General features: G+C 63.0%; 1 protein-coding gene across 6 annotated transcripts; it reads left to right on the top strand.

Moving 5' to 3' along the window:
- The first annotated feature begins 113 nt into the window (after positions 1-113).
- GBA1 (glucosylceramidase beta 1) lies at positions 114-17269 on the top strand. 6 transcript variants are annotated; one of them, XM_069794401.1, is made up of 11 exons: positions 13271-13541; positions 14429-14547; positions 14659-14865; positions 14954-15100; positions 15265-15398; positions 15579-15751; positions 15854-16091; positions 16191-16415; positions 16496-16659; positions 16762-16887; positions 16966-17269. In XM_069794401.1, exons 2-11 carry the CDS (start codon positions 14481-14483, stop codon positions 17072-17074), a joined length of 1590 nt encoding a protein of 529 aa, XP_069650502.1. In that variant the 5' UTR covers positions 13271-13541; positions 14429-14480; the 3' UTR covers positions 17075-17269. The 6 variants fall into 6 exon arrangements, with proteins under 6 accessions (XP_069650505.1, XP_069650504.1, XP_069650506.1 ...); XM_069794402.1 differs by having other exon boundaries at positions 13273-13541; positions 14674-14865; XM_069794404.1 differs by lacking the exons at positions 13271-13541; positions 14429-14547; positions 14659-14865; ... (6 more) ...; positions 16762-16887; positions 16966-17269 and adding exons at positions 114-672; positions 859-1050; positions 1126-1272; ... (5 more) ...; positions 2952-3077; positions 3189-3577.
- Positions 17270-17485: the final 216 nt, after the last annotated feature.

The raw sequence follows: 17485 nt of genomic DNA, 5'->3' as shown, positions 1-17485 counted from the left end.
GTGGGGCCGGTGGCGCCGGGGGAAGGGGCGGGGCGGGCGGGCGAGCGAGCGAGTCAGTCAGTCAGCTGATCGATCACGTGATCGGCGGGGCGGGGCAGCGGCCGCTTGGGTCATCGGCGGCGGCCCCAGCCGGTACCGGCGCTCGCCGCGGGGGCGGGCGGAGCGGGGACGTAGCGCGTTGCCTAAGGGGGGCGGCGGCCGGTGCCCGCCTGCGCCTCCCGGGGACTCCTGGTACCGGGGGGGGGGGGCGAACGGCCCCGCCGCCTGTGCGGCTCCCCCGAGATCGCCGGCCCCGTTACCGTCGCGGGGGTAGGGCCGGGCCCCGGTTGGGCAAGACAGCGGGCGCGGGCGTGGCCCGCCCAGTGCCGGTGCCGCTCCTGGTGCTGCACCGGCGCCCCGGGCGTGGGCGGAACGGGAAGCCCGGGTGCCCTTAAAGGCGAGGCCGGCAGCGGGCCCGGTGCTGAGGGGTGGCTTGGCAACCAGCGCGGCCGGGACCGGCTTGGGGTGCCAGCGGGACGGGAGGCTTTGACGGTGCCGCCGCCGCCGCCGCTGCTGCTGCTCACGGGCCCTGCACCCCGGGACCGGCCGGGGGACGTGGAGGGGCAATGGGGGCTGCTGGTGCCCTGGGCTGGCTGCTGCTGCTGCTGCTGCAGGCCGTGCACCGGGCCGCAGGTGAGCGCGGGGGCAGCGGGGTGCGGGTGTCTGGGGGGCCGGGTGCAGCGCAGGAGCTGGGGTGCCCTGAGAGGTGATGGGGTGTGGAGCATGGGGGCAGTGGGAGCACGCAGGGTGGGCAAGAGAGCTCTGGCAGGGACGTGTCCCTGAGCTGGCAGCTGCCCCTGCCCTGACCGTGCCCCCCAGGTGCCCGGCCCTGCAGCCCCAAGTACTTCGGCCGCGATGCCATGGTGTGTGTCTGCAACGCCACGTACTGCGACACGCTGGACCCCGTGGTCCTGCCGGCCCTGGGCACCTACGTCAAGTATGAGAGCAGCAAGGCTGGCAAGCGGCTGGAGCGCAGCGAGGGGAGCTTCCAGCACAGCCTGCATGCCCCAGGTACCTGCTGCAGCTGGCAGAGATGGGCCGGACCCTGCCTGTGGCCCACCATCACACTGGCTTCCCTCCCTGCAGATCTCGTCCTGGCAGTGGACACGACACAGCGGTACCAGAAGGTGAAGGGTTTTGGTGGCTCCATTACCGACGCAGCTGCCATGAACATCTTTTCTCTGCCAGAAACAGCCCAGGATCACCTACTGCGCTCGTACTTCTCTGAGGAAGGTAAGCACATCGGGGGAGGCAGGAGGGATGGTAACAGGGACCCTGCAGGCCTCTGCCTGGACACTGGCAGGGCTTGGAGACCTCCTGTCCCACTGCCCACCTCTGCCTGTCCCATCCCCTGTGCCTGGCAGGGCTGGAGTACAACCTCGTCCGGCTCCCTATGGCCAGCTGCGACTTCTCTCTCCATGCCTACACCTATGACGATGTTCCCTTTGACTATGAGCTTGCCCACTTCAGCCTGCGAGACGAGGACACAAAGCTGAAGGCGAGCGGTGGGCGGGAGCGGGGTAGGATGGGGGGTGGGGGAGGGTGCAGGGGCTCAGCCCCTCTGCCCCCTCCTGCAGATCCCCCTCCTGCACCGAGCCTTGGCCATGAGCAAGCGGCCGCTGTCACTGTACGCAAGCCCCTGGACCTCCCCGACCTGGATGAAGACCAGTGAGTCCTTTGTGGGGAAGGGCACGCTGAAGGGGCAGGCAGGCGACAAGTACCACAAGACCTGGGCCAACTACTTTGTACGGTAAGGAATGCCTGGGGCAAGGGGTGCAGGGAGATACCCAGGGGATCCTCGGCAGTGGCTGAGACCCCATGGATCACCCCTCTCCCCTGTGCCCAGGTTCCTAGATGAATACGCCAAGCACAACCTCTCCTTCTGGGCAGTGACGGCGGAGAACGAGCCTTCGGCCGGGCTGATCAACAACTACCCCTTCCAGTGCCTGGGCTTCACAGCCGAGCAGCAGCGGGACTTCATTGCACGGGACCTGGGCCCCGCGCTGGCCAACAGCTCCCACCACCACATCCAGCTCATCATCCTGGATGACAACCGGCTCCACCTCCCGCACTGGGCCAAAGTGGTGAGTGCAGCGTGGGGTCCACCAGCATGGCGAGTTGGGGCAAAGCCCCAGTCCCGCTGGTGCAGCACATCCCTGCAGAGGGCTTGGCCCCTGCGTCCCACAGCACGAGGGCTGACTGGCTCTCTGCCCTCTGGGACCTGGTGGTGGCCAACTTTTTTTCCTGCCAGGTCCTGGAGGATGAAGAGGCAGCTCGCTACGTCCACGGCATCGGCATCCACTGGTACCTGGACTTCATTGGTCCCATACAGGACACGGTGGTGCCCACTCACGAGCTCTTCCCCGACTACTTCATCCTGGCCACAGAGGCGTGCATCGGGGCCCATTTCTGGGAGAGGGATGTGATCCTGGGCTGCTGGGAGCGGGGGAACCAGTACAGCCACAGCATCCTGATGGTGAGGCCCCCACATCACCCTGTGGAGTGGGCCCTGGAGAAAGCTGCCGCCACGCTTCCTCTCCCATCAGCACCCCACTCCTTGGGCAGACATCTGGGCTGTCCTATTGCAGAACCTGAACCACTTTGTGGCCGGCTGGACTGACTGGAACCTGGCCCTGGACCTGGAGGGGGGCCCCAACTGGGTCAAGAACTACGTAGACAGCCCCATCATTGTGGACACCAGTGAAGGCATCTTCTACAAGCAGCCCATGTTCTACCACCTGGGGCACTTCAGGTGAGTTGGGGCCCCTGACACACTCTCAGCTGCCTGGGCTCCAGCTCCATGGTTGCAGTAGCAGCTTGTCAGGAGGGGAGCAGGGCAGGTTTGTTGGGAGAGGAGCTTTTCTGGGGTCTGACTCCCTTCCTGGGGTTGCCTCTTGCTCATGCCCATGCAGTAAGTTCATCCCTGAGGGCTCCCAGCGCGTGGGGCTCATCGCCTCCAAAGAGTCCAAGAAGGTGGACCTGGAGTACACGGCTTTCCTGCGCCCTGATGGCGCCGTGGTGGTGGTGGTTCTGAACCGGTGAGTGATGCAGCCCAACCTGCGAGCATGGGACCCGTCCTGCTGAGCCTTGTGCACTGCTGGTGCTTGGGAGCTGCTGCAGGTCTGACCCTGCTGCTCCTCGCCCTCCAGGTCCCTGCAGAACATCACCTTCGGGTTGGCTGATACGGTTGGCCTCATCGCAGCTGTGGCTCCGGCCAGCTCCATCCAAACCTACCTGTGGAAGCGGCAGTGACAGGGCTGGGACACCCATGGCTGGCCAAGGGCCAAACTGAGCCAGGCCAGGAGAGCAGCCCCACGATGCCCACAGGCTCGGGCCTGGGAGCATGGAGGAGGCGGCTCACCGCTGCCTGCGCCATGACAGAGCCAAGCACTTGGGTGAGCTGGAGGAATGAGCCAGGCCAGCGAGCGCCGTGCGCGTGCAGGAGGGCCGGGAGCACCGGTGCCCTTGAGATGGAGATCGCACAGGCTGTGACTGCTGTTTTCTGCTGCTCTGACATTAAATGCTGATGCTGCCTTTATGTCTGCAGCTGGAAGAGAAATGTCCAGGTCCCTCCCCTGCTCCTGGGTACCACCTGGGCACAGAGCCCGTGGGGGTCCCAAGAGCAGTCCAGAGCACCTGGGGTGGCTGCTCTCCCTGCCTCCCTCCCCCAACCCCTGCTGCTCTCCCCGCCCTGCAACTCACAGCAGGGCTTACCCTACTGGGGAGGTGTTCCAGGCACCAGTCTGTTCCCAGTTCCAAGTGTGTGCTGCCTGGCGGAGGGGTGCACTGAGCCCAGGTGCTCTCCCACTGCCTTCGCAGGCAGGTTTAGGAACTGGCAGCATTTACCCTCAACGCAGATGCTCTGGGTCCTGGAGCAGGAGTGGAGGTGAAGCACCTGGGCACCTGCCTTGGTGGAAGCTGTGGGCAGGGACTGCAGCCAAGCTTCAGCTTTCTGTGCTTTTCCTGCCAAGCTGGAGCCACTCGCAGCCCGATGCTGGGCTGGGGGCCTGTGTGGATCACATCTCACCCGGTGCAGGGTGCTCCCTGAGGTCAGGGCTGGAGGCAGAACCAGCTCCAGGAGCATTGCAGCACAGTGGGTTCAGGGTAGGAACTGGCTGTGGATGGAGTCAGGGCATCTGCAAGCTTCTCCTGGGGCTTTGCAGGAAAAGTTGCTGGCCAGGCTGCAGTAACCCTGCCATGGGGTGTGCTGTCCCCCACAGGTATGGGGCACAGCGGTCCCTGCTGCAATAAGGAGGCTGTGAGGGTGCACCAGGGACTCGGCACCTGCCATGGAGCCAGGGCAACTTGAGCAAGGAGGCATGGGCTGGGAGTGGGCGCCAAGTGTGGGCACACCCAGGAAGAAGCGAGGGAGCTTGGAGGGTGTGCTGAGCAGAGGATTAGGGCAGGGAGGTCACAATTGCAGGTAGGGTGAGGAAGGGAGGCCAGGGCTGCTGGGCCGATCCGGGTCAGCCAGGTCGAGGCATGCGGGATGTGGCCCAGGGATGCTGTCAGCGATGCTGCGTGGGCTGGGCACAGCCCAGCGCCAGCTCCGGCAGTGCCCAGGGCGGTGGGTAAAGTGTGTGACAGGGTCACCCTAAGAAGCTGGCACATCCTGTGCCACAGTTCCAACGGAATGCTGTCCTGGGGCAGGAGCCCTGGGACCCCACAACACTTGGGGGTGTGGGGTGTGCGAGTCCTGGGAAGAGCTGGCTGTGCAGAGGGGCAGGAGCATCCCACTCCTGCCCGGAGGCTGTTTGTGTTTGTCCACAAGAGGGAAATATTTCTCCAGGATCACAGCAACAGCGAGCCCCGCTCCCAGGATCCCGCTTCCAGTATGCCTGTGCCCGGGTGCAGGACTGCTCCTCCACCTGCTGCTTCTTCCCCAGGTTGTTACTCACCAGTTTCCTTTAACGTTTTACTGGCCCTGATAATAAAAGCTGATGGTTGGATGCTGAATCATCCCGGGACATGTGCCCTTGTCCCTGTGCTCTGCTCGGCTCTGAAGGACCAACTAGCTCTGGGTTAAATGAAGAGGGGGTGAATCCTTCAACATCATTTTGGGGCATACACCAGCTGGTGGCTGCTGCAGCTGGGAGGACGGGACCCCCCAGCAGCTTGCCTAGAACCAGTGGCCACCAGCAAGGGTGGGGTCTCCGCACGCTCAGGGCTGGCAGGAGCCTGGAGCCTGAAGTGATGCTGCACTGAGGCTCTGCGTGCCTGGCTCCCGCATTGGCGCTGTTTTCGGAGTTGCATTCCCCGTAAAGGCAGCTCGGTCCCAGCTCCATGTTCCCAGACTCCCATCCCCACTGGCCTGGCTAAGGGACAAAATTCACCCCCCCAGGCTCCTCGGCCCACTGCAGGGCAGGTCTGCAAACACCACAAGAAACCCCTGCGTGCTGGAAGCATCAGCAAGAAGGGGCTTTGAGAGGATTTGATGGGGCTGCCCAGCATCTCCAGTGCCACCAGCTCTGTCCCAAGGCGTTGCCCTTCCCCTGGGTCTCACTTTTCCTGCTCAGCAGGAAGTTCTTATCAGCTGGTGTTGATAGGGATGAGCTCTAGCAGCCTCCACAGTGTTTTTGCTCCTGGGAGCTGTGGCTGGGCAGGCAGCAGGCAGAGCCGGATCCCAAAACAGAGAGGAAAAGGGTATACAGGGCACCCCAGGTGGCCAGCAGTGGGCCAGGAAGCAGGTGATCACTGTGGAGCAGCAGGAGCTGCCCTATTAACCCCTCCCCAAAGTTGGGGTTATTAGCCTGGGTGTAGAAGCCGGCTGGCAGGTTAGTCACAGCTGGGGGTGGAAGACCCATGGGGCAGAGGGATGGGGCCAGGAGCTTCCTTCCAGGGCTGCCGGTTTGCCCCTGAGTGGTAACTGGGGGCTGCCCAGCCCAGCCCTGTCTGCCCCTTCCCACGTGGCAGCTGGTCCAGACACCCCGTGGGGTGTGGGACTACAAGCAGGCAGTGCTGGAGGGTAGGAGGAACTTTGATGAATTGAATTGCCCCACAGCTGCATCTGATATGCCAGAAAAGGAGAAAATTAGTCATGAAGTGCTGCTCCACCCGGAAAGGGAGAGCTAACGGAGCAGTTTAACCCTGTGGAGGGAAACTCTGAGCCCTGGTGTTTGATGCTCTCAAGTAGGTGGAGCAGTGGCTGGGAGCTGGCTGCTCTGTCCCCTCTGGGCCACCCCTGCGGAGAGATGCTGAGGGTATCCCCACAGTGATGGGTGTGTCCATGAGTGTCTATGGGAGTGGGCACGTCCTGGGTGATGTGACCAGGACCAGGCAGTGTCTGTGTGCCTGGATGAGCTGGCCCAGGTCAGCCCTGGCTCTTTGGACTGGGAAGGTTGCTCTCAGAGGAGCAGGGAGCACTCCCGGCGTGGTTTGTCACCAGGCTCAGAGGAGCAGAGCTCTGCTCCTGGCATATATGGTGTCGGGGCACTGGGCTCCCCTCTGTGGGCCTGGCTCAACACCACAGCCCTGGCTGCCATTGCCAGGGGCCAGAGTGCAGCCCTGCCTTTGCAGTAGCTGGGGCACTTGCCAGCTTGCTGCTACTGCTGCTGCCTTCCATAGTGCATGCTGAGGTGAGGCGAGCAATGAAAAGGCTAGGGCAGGGCATGGCAGCGGTCCCAGCTCCTGTGTGGCCACACCTGGTGGGTCATTTTGCTGCGCCGGGCCGTGCAGCCATGTTTGCCATCCTTGCCTGGGGGTCCTGGACCCTCCCCATGCTGGGTGCATGGCCATAGCAGGGGGGGAATGGAGGAACTGGGGTGATGGGCAGGGGTAAATTGACTGAGGTGCTGTTAGAACTCATTAGCAGGACAGCCTGCCCGTGGGCTCTGCTGTGCTTCCAGGGATTCATCCAGACCCTGCCTGACAAAAGAAAGAAGTCAGCTCTTCCTTCAGGGCGTTGCAGTGGGTTGTCAGGACTGCCCCATGCTGCGCCTCCCTGTGCTGGTGGGGCCTTTGCGTAGGCAGAGCTGCCAGCACGATGTCCCTGTCTCCTTTCTGGGGGCTGATGCCCTTGCGTGGCAGCGGAAGGTGAGGGAGACCTGGTGTTCTCCAGATCCCGGGGCAAGGAGACATATGAGGGTCCGTGTCCAAGACCAGTGGTAGGTATGGGCCGGGAGGAGATCAAGGAGGAGTTGTGGGGGTGGCAGAGGGTGTGCTGCAGAGGGAGGTCTTGCAGCGACTCCCCATAAAGGCGAGGTGGGGAGGCTGGAGGTGCCTGAGGAGGAGGAGGGCTGGCAGTAGTGCAGGTCGAGGAGCAGCTGGGACAGAGGCTGGTGAGCTGTGTGTTCCTGGGAGGGATGGACCCACCTCACCTTCCTGCAAGGCAAGGGTCTTTGTGGGTGGGAGGACAGAGCATGCAGCTGGAGCTCCCCAGCAGCAGAAGAAAGAGCAGGGGCAGAGGAGACTGCAGATCCAGCCAGCGAGCACAGCCTGTCCTTTCATCCCTGCCTGCACCTGCCTTGGCTGAGGGTGCCCCTGCTTGCAGGCTCCGCTCCCCGGGACCCACCGGAGCCATGGGGGCTGTTGGCGTTCTGGGCTGGCTGCTACCGCCGCTGCTGCTGCTGCAGGTGGTGCCCCAGGCTGCAGGTGAGTGCAGGGACATCACGGGGCTGGCAATAGGACAGCGTGGCTTGGGTTCTGGGGTGACCTGGGACAGGGTCAGGAGCTCAGGGGCAGTGCAGGAGCTGGGGTGCCCTGAGAGGTGATGGGGTGTGGAGCATGGGGGCAGTGGGAGCACGCAGGGTGGGCAGGAGAGCTCTGGCAGGGACGTGTCCCTGAGCTGGCAGCTGCCCCTGCCCTGACCGTGCCCCCCAGGTGCCCGGCCCTGCAGCCCCAAGTACTTCGGCCGCGATGCCATGGTGTGTGTCTGCAACGCCACGTACTGCGACACGCTGGACCCCGTGGTCCTGCCGGCCCTGGGCACCTACATCAAGTATGAGAGCAGCAAGGCTGGCAAGCGGCTGGAGCGCAGCGAGGGGAGCTTCCAGCACAGCCTGCACACCCCAGGTACCTGCTGCAGCTGGGCAGGCAGGTGGCGGGTGCCACCACAGGACCCCCAGGCACTGTAAACTGAGCTGAGGTCTCCCTCATAGAGCTGCTGCTGACGCTCAACATCTCCACACTGTACCAGCACGTGAAGGGCTTCGGCGGGTCCCTCTCTGATGCTGCTGCCCTGAACATCCTGGGGCTGTCGCAGCCAGCCCAGGACAACCTGCTGCGCTCATACTTCTCTGAGAGTGGTGAGCAGTGAGGGTATTGGCAGTGTGGGGTGGCTCCTGGGGTCCCTGGAGGCAGCTGTGCCTGTCCCCACTGCAGGGATGCCCATCACCTGGGTGCCTGCTCTGGTGCTGCTTGATGCCTTTCCGGCTCCGCAGGAATTGAGTACAACCTCATCCGGCTCCCCATGGCTTGCAGCGACTTCTCCGTGCGCCCATACAGCTACGACGACATCCCCCACGACTATGAGCTGAAGCACTTCAGACTGGCCGAGGAGGACGTGAAGATGAAGGTGGGAGGCTGAAGCCACTGCCATTGGCACCTTGTCCCCCTCTCCTGCCGGAGTTCCTACGCGTGCTGGGACCCCGGTGACCAGGTGCTGCTGAGCCCCATGCACAGTGGCAGGGTGCGTGGGGACAGCCTGTGAGAGCTGGCACCTCCTCTGGGGCACGTCCTGGCACATCCTGGCTGGCACTGGCAGGGTGCAGAGCCAGGGCACCATGCCATGGGGTGGTGCTCACAGGCTGCCATTCCCTGCAGAGGTGCCTTGAGTGCTCCCCTTCCTCCCGTGCTGGGCCATGTAGTTTTGGCAGGCTGCAGCTGGAGCTGAGCCGGACCCTCTGCCCCCTCCTGCAGATCCCCCTCCTGCATCGAGCCTCAGCCATGAGCAGGCGGCTGCTGTCACTGTATGCCAGCCCCTGGACCTCCCCAGCCTGGATGAAGAGTAACGGGGACATCCGTGGGAAGGGCACGCTGAAGGGGCAGGCAGGGGACAAGTACCACAAGACCTGGGCCAACTACTTCATCAAGTATCGTTCCCGAGGGCCGGGATGCTTGAGGACCACAGAGGCCTGGGGGGGGACTGGGGAGTGGGTAAGGGTGGGCAGGCGTGGCTGATGCTGCCCCCCCCTTCCATATGCCAGGTTCCTGGACGAATACGCCAAACACAACCTGACCTTCTGGGCAATGACGGCACAGAACGAGCCCCTTGCAGCACTCCTCGCGCCCCCCCAGTTCCCCACCATCGCCTTCACTGCCGCACAGCAGCGGGACTTCATCATCCGTGACCTGGGCCCCGCGCTGGCCCGCAGCCCCCACCGCACCCGGCTCATGATCCTGGACGACCAGCGCCTCCATCTCCTGCGCTGGGCCAAAGTGGTGAAGAGCAAAGCCTGCCACCTTGTCTGGCTCCTTCTTCTCCCTCCACTCCATGTCCCACTCAAGCCTTGGGTTTTAGCTGAAAATTAAGCCAGCAGCCACTCTGAGCCTTAGACAGAGCAGTAGGCAAACCGGGTCTGCCAGAGAAGGAGCTGAAGGTGGCTAATTCAGTAGCAACCGCCTCCACGTGTGTCTGGCTGAAGCAGGGACGGAAGGTGGCATCTGCATCCTGGATTCTTGCAGCATGGCATGGAGAGGTGCTGCTGGCATGCCAGCACTTTCTCCAGGCAGAATTTTGGCTGATTTAGCTTACCCTTCGCAATGCTGAAGAGCTGTTTGTGGGAATTACCTTAAACTAAAAGAAAAGAAAACATGCTGCTGCCCCTGCCTAAAGCGAGGCTGGAGCTGCAGGGGAGGGCACAGAACATCCCTCCCTCACCTTGAACCGGCAGCACCTGGGGACTAGGCAGGGCAGTGATGCAAGATCACACCGGGGTGGGGTGCAGGATGCAGAGGACCAGGCAGCAGCAGGAGCCATGCAGGGGTTGAGGAGCCCACCAAGGGGCACGTCTGTCCCCACACACCCATTGCTCTGTACCCAATGGGGTGCTGGAGCCATGTCGGGTTGTTGCTCGTGGCTTGCTGCATGGGGTGCAGGTGCTGAAGGGAGGTGGCTGCAAGCGCAGGAGCCTGCGGTCCTGCAGGAGGGGACAAGAGTGGGGGCAGGTGGCCCTAAAAGACCCTGCTGGCGTGTGGGGTCTGTGCGTCCATCCCCATGGGGCTCAGAGCACTGGTGGCCCTGGTGCAAGGCATGTCCTCTTCTCCCCTCCAGGTCCTGGGCAATGCCACCGCTGCCCGCTATGTTGCTGGCGTGGGGGTTCACTGGTACCTGGATGGCCTCGTCCCAGCCAGCTGCAGCCTGGAGGCGACCCACAAGCTCTTTCCTGACCATTTTCTCCTCTACACGGAGGCCTGCAGTGGCTTCCTCACCAGCCGGTTCTCTGTGTCCCTGGGCTGCTGGGAGCGAGGGAACCACTACAGCCACAGCATCCTGACGGTACGGCCCCCCAGCACTGCCTGCCTGGGGCTGGGGGGCTGGCTCAGCCCTGCTCAGCCCCTTCCTCATCTGCTCAGGTACTGAACCACTTTGTGGCCGGCTGGACTGACTGGAACCTGGCCCTGGACCTAGAGGGGGGCCCCAACTGGGTCAAGAACTATGTGGACAGCCCCATCATTGTGGACAGCAGCAAGAATGTCTTCTACAAGCAGCCCATGTTCTACCACCTGGGGCACTTCAGGTGGGGCAGGGGGGCTCAGGTGCTGCCGCCAGCCTGAGACTGGGGGCATGATCCCTGTCCTGCTCCTCTCCCTGCAGCAAGTTCATCCCCGAGGGCTCGCAGCGTGTGGGGCTACACATCAGCCACCGATATCTCTCCTGTCAGCTGGAGCACGTGGCCATCCTGCGCCCCGACAGGGCTCTTGTCCTGGTGGTCCTTAACAGGTCAGCATGTCAGCCCAGGCGAGGGGATGCTCAGCCCCGGCCGTGACAACCTGCTCAACCCCTCTTACCCCCTAGGTTTGGCTGGGACGTGCCGTTCGGGATCCGAGACCCTGCTGTTGGTTTCATCAAGACTGTGGCTCCAGCCAACTCCATCCAGACCTACCTGTGGCGCCAGCAGTGATGGCCAGGGCAGTGCTGGGGATGGCGCCGAGTGGCTGGGGGTCTCTGGGTGTCAGGTCTTCCCCCACCCTTTCCAGCATCCTTCAATGGTGGAAGAGGGTGGTGACCTGCTGGGGGTGCGAGAGGGACCAGGGTCTCACCGGCACTGGGGTCTGCTGCTGCTGGTGCTTCCCAGCCTCCCCCTTCCCTCCCCAGCACCCCCCAGCCCCCTGAAAGCTCCTGCTGCTCTGCCTCCTGGACCACGCTTTCACACGTGGCTCCCTTGAAACCTTCGCGTGTGTCTCATGCGCCAAGTAAAGCCATGACGTGCTCCCTCCGGTATGCGTCGTCCCGTCAGTGTTTCCTTTACGCTCTCAGAAATTGCTCGGTTTTCCTCAGAGAGGCGGCAAAGGGCGAGGGGTGCCCCCGGAGGGCTTCGTCCCCGTGGCCCGCATGCGGCTGCCTTGTTTATCGCTGCAGCTGGAGCCTCAGCTGCTTGCCAGCTCTTGATTCGTTTCATATGTGCTGTTGGTTTTCCCCAGCCTACTTTTTTTTTTAATCAAAATATCCTGCTGCATTAGAGCAGACACTGTAGAAAAGGCTGAGTAAATTACATCAGTGTCCCCATCCACCAAACCTCACAGACAAATTAGGTTGATGCCATCCCCTCCAGGCCTCACACTGCTGGCTGCATCCAGCCACTCTCCACTGGTGTGGCCTCCGGACAGACTCCCCTCTATTCTGGCCGTGGCTGACATTGAGCTGGCAGCCCGCAATTACCTGGCCATCCTATTTGCTCTCTTTAAATACCAGTTACAGTATTTGCTTGCTCCAGCCTTTAGGAACGTTACCAGCATCTTTGAAGTCCTGGAATGAGAAAGCCAGAGCAGTCCTTGGCTACCTCCCCTTGTGCGTGAGCTGTGAAGTTGCTGATGTTGGGGAAAAAGGAAAAAAAAAAACAAAGAGGTTTAACAACTGTTTTCTTGGAGCGTGGCATGAAGGTAGCACTGGGCTCCGTCTCGACCCCATTCATGGAGCACATCTGCCCGTCCTGCGCTTTTATCGATGTTCCTGGGTAGCGTCGGCCTAAACGTCAGCTGGGCTGCCTGCACTTCTCAAAGTACATCAAAGCTCTGCCATGCAGGGAAGGCACATACGGAGCCCCTGCACCCCCAGATGTTCAGCAGTGCTCAGGGACGTGTGTGCAGGGAAATGCTTTGGCACAGCCCCTCCAGGCGGGCTCTGTGCTCCCTGGCCATCTGGAAACACATCTGTCGCAGGGCTGTACCTTCCCTCCATGCCGAAAAGCTGGCGGGGAAACTGAAGGACGCAACATCCTCAGTGGTGGGTGTGAGGGGCCAGGGTGAGGCTGGAGGAATCACCTCCATCGTCCCTGCTGGCCACAGCCGATGCTGGGTTGGTCCTTGCTCTGGCCGCAGCAGGAAGAGTGGTCCCCAGGTGAGGGGCTGCCTCCCTGGCCACCTGCATGAGTGACATCAGGGGGATGCGCTGGGGCCAGGGTGGGCAGATGCTGCCTCTCCCGTAGCTCTGCCCCACTCCTGTTTCTCCTGATGGGCAGGTGCCTGCAATTAGGAAGGATCCCAAATTAGAAGGTGCGGAGCCCAGGCTTGTTTTGCAGATGATAAACTGCTGCAGCCTGCTCCACCCAGCCTGGCTGCGGGCATGGGGCTCAGATGTGGGGGGGCACGGCCCCACACAGGGGTGAGCGGGGGCCCTGACAGGCAGCACCTGCAGCCTCCCGCTGCGCCCATCGCCTTCTGAGCTGGGCAGCGAGGAGTGGGGTGTAGTCATCCTTGCTGTGGCTGGCTGCTCGTGGGGTTGCCCCCAGCCTCGGCAGAACCCCTGCCCACGCCAGGAAAGTTGCTGGTGCAGTGGTCATGGCTGCAGCACTGGCTGCAGACAGCAAGCCTGTGCCTGTGGCAAAGCCAAGCTGCTGCCAGGTGGGACTTGAGGCCCAGCAGCTGCCTGACCCCAGCAGGGACACCTGGGTGGGCATGGCCGGCCCTACCCCTGCCTGAGGGTGTCCTGGGGAGAAAAGGCTGCTTTTTTGGGACTCTTTGCAAGGGGAGCACTGTGCTGGGGCTAGGCAGAGGTGGCTGCAGGCAGGGGGTCTTGTCTGGGGCAATAGAAGCACTTGGGGGGCTGGTGGGCATCCTGCCATGCCCCCCCCTCCCAGCTTCCCTCTGGATACTGGGACAGGTTTTAGGAGAGCTTTGCAAATGCTGCGGTGAGTGTTGAAAACTCTCATTGGAGCAAGGTTGCAAAATCATCCACGGGTTTCTCTTCATATGCACAAAGTCCCATGAGCCATCCTCTCCCAGACTCACCTTTCCTGCTCCACCAGACGCTGTCACCTCCTACCACGCACAGCCAGAAAGCAGGTCCTGCCGCCCCACTGCCCCACGCCCAGCAGAGACGCGGCAAGAGGGTTTTCTGGCAGCAGGTGAGCACTCTGGGTCCAGAGCAGCTTCATCAGCTGGTGGGGATGGGGATGGCCCCGGACAGCAGGACCATGATGAGGCCATGCCCATGGCACTGGGCATCAGCCACAGGCGGGGAGCAGGAGGTGATGGCTGTGGGACAGCCCACCTGGCCCTGGGTCCCCATCCTGCACAGTCTTGGGGAGCAGCGAGCTGGTGCCATCCCACCCTCGCCTTCCCCTGCCCAGGGGCAGCAGGCTGGCATCAGGGTCCCGAGGCGCAGAGGTGGCTCCTTCCGTGCCCTTGTTGAGAAGCTCCTTGCCCAGCATTGTGGGAAGGACAGGGCAGGGTGGGAGCACCTGCAGAGAGCAGGGAAGTGCGGAACCCCTCTGCACTGGGGGCTCGAGCCCCAAGTAGCTCTGGGTGGGCAAGTCCCTGCTGCTACACTTGTGGGGTTGAGAGCATGGAGCTGTTTCCTCCCGGCTGTGGCTTGGGAGGCACGGGGGATCCGTGGAGCAGCATGGCATGGCATGGCATGACACAGCCGTGGGACAAGCAAGGAGGGAGAAGGAGTGGGAGGGAGAAGGAGTGGGAGGGAACCAAGCTGCTGGTACAGTCGGCATGGGTGGCTGGGAATGCCGGTGGGTGCGGGGCGGCACACACCCGGGGGGCTGCACCCTGGGCTGGGATGCAGCCAGAGCTGTCCATGGGCACCAGCGGGGCAGGAGGGAAGGTGAGTGCTGGGCTGAGGCTGTGGGGAGTGGGCAAGGTGGCACGGGGGTGCTCGTGGTCCCCAAGGCTCCCAGGCAGGGGGATGCTGGGGCTGTCCCTGCCCTGTGTCTCTGTCCCCATGCGGGGCTGGGACAGGGCAAGAGGAGCTGGTTGCTGACACCTGCTGCCCAGCTCCCAGCCCTGGTGCTTGCCGTCAGCATCTGTCCAAGCCGTGCTGCAGCAGAGGTGCCATGGGGCCTGGGTGTGCCGGCGTCCTGGGCTGGCTCCTGCTGGTGCAGGCAGCATTGCAAGCAGCAGGTAAGTGCTGGCGCCGTGTCCCTGAGCAGAGGGCTGCAGAGGTCAGTGGTTTGGGGCACCAAAGCCGTGGGTTCGGTGTCCATGGTGGGTTGGAGTGCGGTGCCTGCCCAGTCTCTCCTGCTGCAGGCGGCCGGCCCTGCGATGCCAAGGACTTTGGTCACGGCTCACTGGTGTGCGCCTGCAGCGCCACGTACTGCGACACGCTGGACCCCGTGGTCCTGCCGGCCCTGGGCACCTTTGTGAAGTATGAGAGCAGCAAGGCCGGCAAGCGGCTGGAGCGCAGCGAGGGGAGCTTCCAGCGCAACGCCAAGACCCCAGGTACCCGCCGCGGCCAGATGCTTGCCTGAGCACCAGGGAACGGAGTCCGTCTGCACACAGCAGCTGCGATGATGTTTGTCCCCCACAGAGTTCCATCTCACCCTGGACATGGCGCAGCGGTACCAGAAGGTGAAGGGTTTTGGTGGGTCTGTCACAGATTCAGCTGCCATCAACATCCAGTCTCTGTCCAAGGATGCCCAGAACCACCTGCTCCGCTCCTATTTCTCCGAGGAAGGTGAGCCTGGGGCAGAGTGGTGCTGCTGGGTGGCAGAGCCAGTCTGTCCAGCCTCCCCTGCTGGGGTTTGGCTGCTGAGACTCATGCCAAAGGGCTGGAAGCCAGGGGGCTACATCCCCTGAATACACCCCAGGGATGCCCATCACCGCCCGCTCTGTCCCCAGGCATCGAGTACAACCTTGTGCGTGTCCCCATGGCCAGCACTGACTTCTCCATCCGCCTGTACACCTATGCTGATGTGGAGGGCGACTTTGAGCTGAAGCACTTCAACCTGACAGAAGAGGACACGCAGATGAAGGTGAGTCCCACAGGGTGAGCCCAAGGTGCCGCGGCTGCAGCCTGGGTGGAACGGGATGAGATGGGATGGGGAAGGGAAGCATCTTCCTGCTGATGGGGAGGGAGAGGACTTGTCCTGCCACCTGCGATGCCAGTGCTGGGGCAGACTCGGAGAGCTCACTGCCATCCTGGTTCTCCCCAGATCCCCACGCTCCGGGCAGCCCAGGCGGTGGCCAAGCGGCCGTTGTCACTGTACGCCAGTCCCTGGACCTCCCCAGTCTGGATGAAGACAAATGGTGCGATGACAGGGAGGGGGACACTGAAGGGCAGCCCTGGGGACAAGTACCACCAGGCCTGGGCCAAGTATTTCATCCGGTGAGGGGCTGTGGGAGTGCAGTGGGCACCGGGGTCACCATGCCCAGAGGTGGGACTGGGGCTGCCGTGCCGGGGCCATTCACCAACTGCCCCCACGCCCAGGTTCCTGGACGAATATGCCAAGCACAACTTGACCTTCTGGGCAGTGACGGCGGGGAACGAGCCCACGGCCGGCGAGATTGTCTTCTACCCCTTCCAGTGCCTGGGCTTCTCCCCTGAGCACCAGCGGGACTTCATTGCACGGGACCTGGGCCCCACGCTGGCCAACAGCTCCCACCGTGATGTCCGGCTCATCATCCTGGACGACCAGAGGGTGATGCTGCCCTACTGGGCCCAGGTGGTGAGTCCCCATGGTGGTTCTTCTGGCTCCACGGTGGCTATCCTGGCCCCACGGCAGCTCTCCCAGCTCTGTGCACCAGTGACGCCTTTCTCCTGCCAGGTTCTCAAAGACCCTGTGGCTGCCAGCTACATCAGCGGCATTGGCATCCACTGGTACCTGGACTTCCTGGCGCCCATCGACCTCACGCTCTCCATCACCCATCATCTCTTCCCGGACTATTTCCTCCTCTCCACAGAGGCCTCCACCGGCTCCTACTTCTGGGAGCCCAGGGTGGTGCTGGGTGGCTGGGACCGTGGGAGCAAGTATAGTCACAGCATCCTGACGGTAGGGCTCAGCAGGGGCTGTTGACACGCCGGCCACCCCCTGCGCCCACCCACGGCTCAGCACCATCACCTGCCCCACAGAACCTCAACAACTATGTGACGGGCTGGACCGACTGGAACCTGGCCCTGAACCTGGAGGGGGGGCCCAACTGGAGCAAGAACTACGTGGACAGCCCCATCATCGTGGACAGCAGCAAGGATGTCTTCTACAAGCAGCCCATGTTCTACCACCTGGGACACTTCAGGTGGATTGGGGCCGGGGGTGGCTGGTGAGGGGCTGCTGGCTCCTGCTGCCAGCTCTAGCCACCATCCCAGGCACCGTGCTCAGGCCCTGCTTGTCCCTGCAGCAAGTTCATCCCCGAGGGCTCACAGCGCATGGGGCTGGCTGTGTCCAAGAAGTGCCGCCAGTGTGAGCTAGAGCACTCGGCTTTCCTGCGCCCTGACGGCGCCATCGTCCTGGTGGTCTTGAACCGGTGAGTAGCTCAGCCCTGTGCCCCAGCTCGAAGCCCAGCTGCCCCCTCTGACCTGCATCCCCTCTCGCATCCCCACAGCTTCCCTGTGGACGTGTCCTTCGGGATCTCTGACCCACAAGTTGGCTTCATTGAGGCCATGGCTCCTGGTGACTCTATCCAGACATTCCTGTGGAAGCAGCCAGCCTAGCGTGGCCGTGGCTGGCAGAGGAGGGAGGCGCTGGCACCGGGAGTGCGGTGCTGGTGGAGGGCTTGGGGACGGGCCCCTGCATGGAGCTGGGGCTGCGGCACAGCCCCACGACACCCCAGGGGACCTGTTTGATCTGAGGGCTGCAACGCCTGCTCTTGTCTACATGTTTTCATAAAATAAACAGGTTTTCTACAACCTCGCCTGCGCCCTCTCTGCCCTCCCTTGCTGCCTGCTCAGTGGGCAGGACCGTGCCAGTAGCCAGAGGAGAAGGCAGGTCTGGGGTCAGCAGTACCTGCTGAGCTCCATGGGCTCCCATCCCACCTCTGCCCAGCTTCCTGGGGGCATCCTACCAGGGACCGGGTCTGTGCTGCAGGGAGGCAGGGGGCTGTCACCGGGAGGGGCAGCATCCCC

The sequence above is a fragment of the Haliaeetus albicilla genome, chromosome 10 (assembly GCF_947461875.1).
Source record: "Haliaeetus albicilla chromosome 10, bHalAlb1.1, whole genome shotgun sequence".
Classification (NCBI taxonomy): domain Eukaryota; kingdom Metazoa; phylum Chordata; class Aves; order Accipitriformes; family Accipitridae; genus Haliaeetus; species Haliaeetus albicilla.
Note: the sequence above shows the minus strand (reverse complement) of the source record. Positions and strands in the feature narration are given on the sequence as shown.

What these genes read in the sequence shown, in the direction of transcription:
- GBA1 (XM_069794400.1), top strand. Translation starts at nt 7,341, where the DNA reads ATGGACCCACCTCACCTTCCTGCAAGGCAAGGGTCTTTGTGGGTGGGA. An exon ending in GGTGGTGCCCCAGGCTGCAG is followed by an intron (nt 7,630 to 7,857) that starts GTGAGTGCAGGG and finishes CGTGCCCCCCAG; the next exon opens with GTGCCCGGCCCTGCAGCCCC. An exon ending in TCCTGCGCTGGGCCAAAGTG is followed by an intron (nt 9,418 to 10,249) that starts GTGAAGAGCAAA and finishes TCTCCCCTCCAG; the next exon opens with GTCCTGGGCAATGCCACCGC.